Here is a 1,992-nt window from a genome sequence, read left to right as displayed (position 1 = left end):
ACTGTAGCTAACACTTTATCTTTCAACGGAGTAGATATACTAACCACAGACTCCAACAATTCAGGAATTAATTCTACCAATTTAACAAATCTTTCAGTTATAAACGAATGCGATGCTCCAGGATCAAATAAAGCATAAGCAGGTTGGTCGTTTAGCAAGACCATACCTGTGACCACATTAGGCGCATCCTCCGCCTGTCCTCTGGTGAGCGCATAAGTCCTTCCCTGAGCTGGAGGTCGATTCAATCCACCCGGCGGCATGATCTGCGGTGCGAATCCTCTGTTCTGGCCTAGCGGTGGCGGCGACGGCAACTGAGGCTGTCTCATTTGTCTCTTAGGACAAACCCTAGCAATGTGACCCTGCTGGCCACACTCATAGCAAGCACCCGTCTTAGGAGAGCACGGGGCTGAGCCATGTCGCCTTCCACACGAACAACATGCTCCATTAAAGCTCGATGACGGCTTCCCCACTCCACCCTTCCTATTGGGTGGAACATGGTACCTTCCCCCAGGCATCGGCCTCTTCCCAAACCGATTATCATCTCTGCTTGAATTAAACCGCGACCCAGATGCGGCAGCTTTCTCATTCTGTTCTTTCTCGATCAGCTAGGCCCGCTTGTAGAGGTCATTGTACTCCTTCAGATCTAGTGGTACCAACAAGCTCCTCACCTCCGGTCGGAACCCATCTCTAAACCTTCGAGCTCGGTCTGACGGTCGTTGAACCAACTCAGGGGCATACTGCGACAGTTCGGCGAACTTCGCTTCATACTGATCAACTGACATGGCACCTTGACGAAGGCGCTGAAACTCCGCTATCTTCACCTCTCTAGCACAGTTAGAAAAATACTTCTCATTGAAGACTTCAAGAAAAACATTCCACTCTGGAACCACACCTTCAGGGAACACTATCCTTCTGTTAGTCTTCCACCATGTAGCTACGATCCCTCTCAATTGATAGGCTGCCAGGACGACCTTTTCTGCTTCAGTGCACAACAGTAACTCGAAGGCATTCTCTAACTCCAGGATCCATAAGGCTGCAGCTTCGGGGTCTCCTGTCCCCATGAACGTTTGTGGATTCAACCTCAGAAAATGATGTACCAACTTCTATTTAGGCCTCCCAGCGGCCACGTCCTCAGGTGGAACTTCCTCAGGTTCCTCTTCTGGTTCGACAACCGGTGCGGCGGCGGCTGCGGCGGCAGTAGCAGTGGCATTGGCGGCATTGGCGGTGTTCAACGCGGTGGCAATAGCAACGACTTGCTGATCCATCCTGTCTCCCATCGCCTCGAGCATCTGCATGATCCCAATAAATCTCAGATCCTCTGGGGCTGCTATACTATCTGGCGGCAAAGCTGTACCACCTGCACTGGCCCCGACCTGCGCTCCTCTCAGGGCACCACAGGCACCACCCCTCAACGAAGATCCACCCCGAAACACGGGGCCTGCTGCTTTCTTCCTAGCAGCTCTCGGCTCTCGGTCACTCATGCTACAGGCTCAATACAGACGCCTATTGGCGAATTCCAATACCATATTAGAATTTGAGTAACCTTCCAACCAAGCTAACAAACAACTAACAATCACATGCATTAGGATATGGAAAATTCTTCCTACTAACTATCCCATGACTCATCGCCCTTATCACTCCATACACAAACCATGCTCTGATACCACTTAAACGGGGATGTCACGCCCCGAACCTTGAGACACGTGAACAACCCGCCATGGTCATATAAATGCGACATTCCCAGGTAGTGTCGCCGACCCCAAAGTTAATTAAATTATTATGCGCATGCGGAACGTGCTAAGAAATCCCCTGACAAAAACATAGAGGATAGGACAGCAGGAAAAATCAATTCAAAATCAAACATGCTTTCATACATCATCATCAATCCAGGGTTTACATACACCAACAGGATCCAGAGACTATATGCACCAAAATGGGTCAGAGTTATGTGCATCAAAAAGGGTCAGGAGCACTCTCTGTCGTCTGGTCTAT

General features: G+C 49.8%; 1 protein-coding gene across 1 annotated transcript; it reads right to left on the bottom strand.

Moving 5' to 3' along the window:
* Nucleotides 1-605: 605 nt before the first annotated feature.
* LOC120286522 lies at nt 606-1,061 on the bottom strand. Its single transcript, XM_039298791.1, has one exon. It carries the CDS (start codon nt 1,059-1,061, stop codon nt 606-608), a length of 456 nt encoding a protein of 151 aa, XP_039154725.1.
* Nucleotides 1,062-1,992: the final 931 nt, after the last annotated feature.

Source organism: Eucalyptus grandis, chromosome 1, assembly GCF_016545825.1.
Source record: "Eucalyptus grandis isolate ANBG69807.140 chromosome 1, ASM1654582v1, whole genome shotgun sequence".
Taxonomy (NCBI): Eukaryota; Viridiplantae; Streptophyta; class Magnoliopsida; order Myrtales; family Myrtaceae; genus Eucalyptus; species Eucalyptus grandis.
The sequence above is the reverse complement of the archived record's forward strand: the minus strand, read 5'-3'. Positions and strand labels throughout refer to the sequence as shown.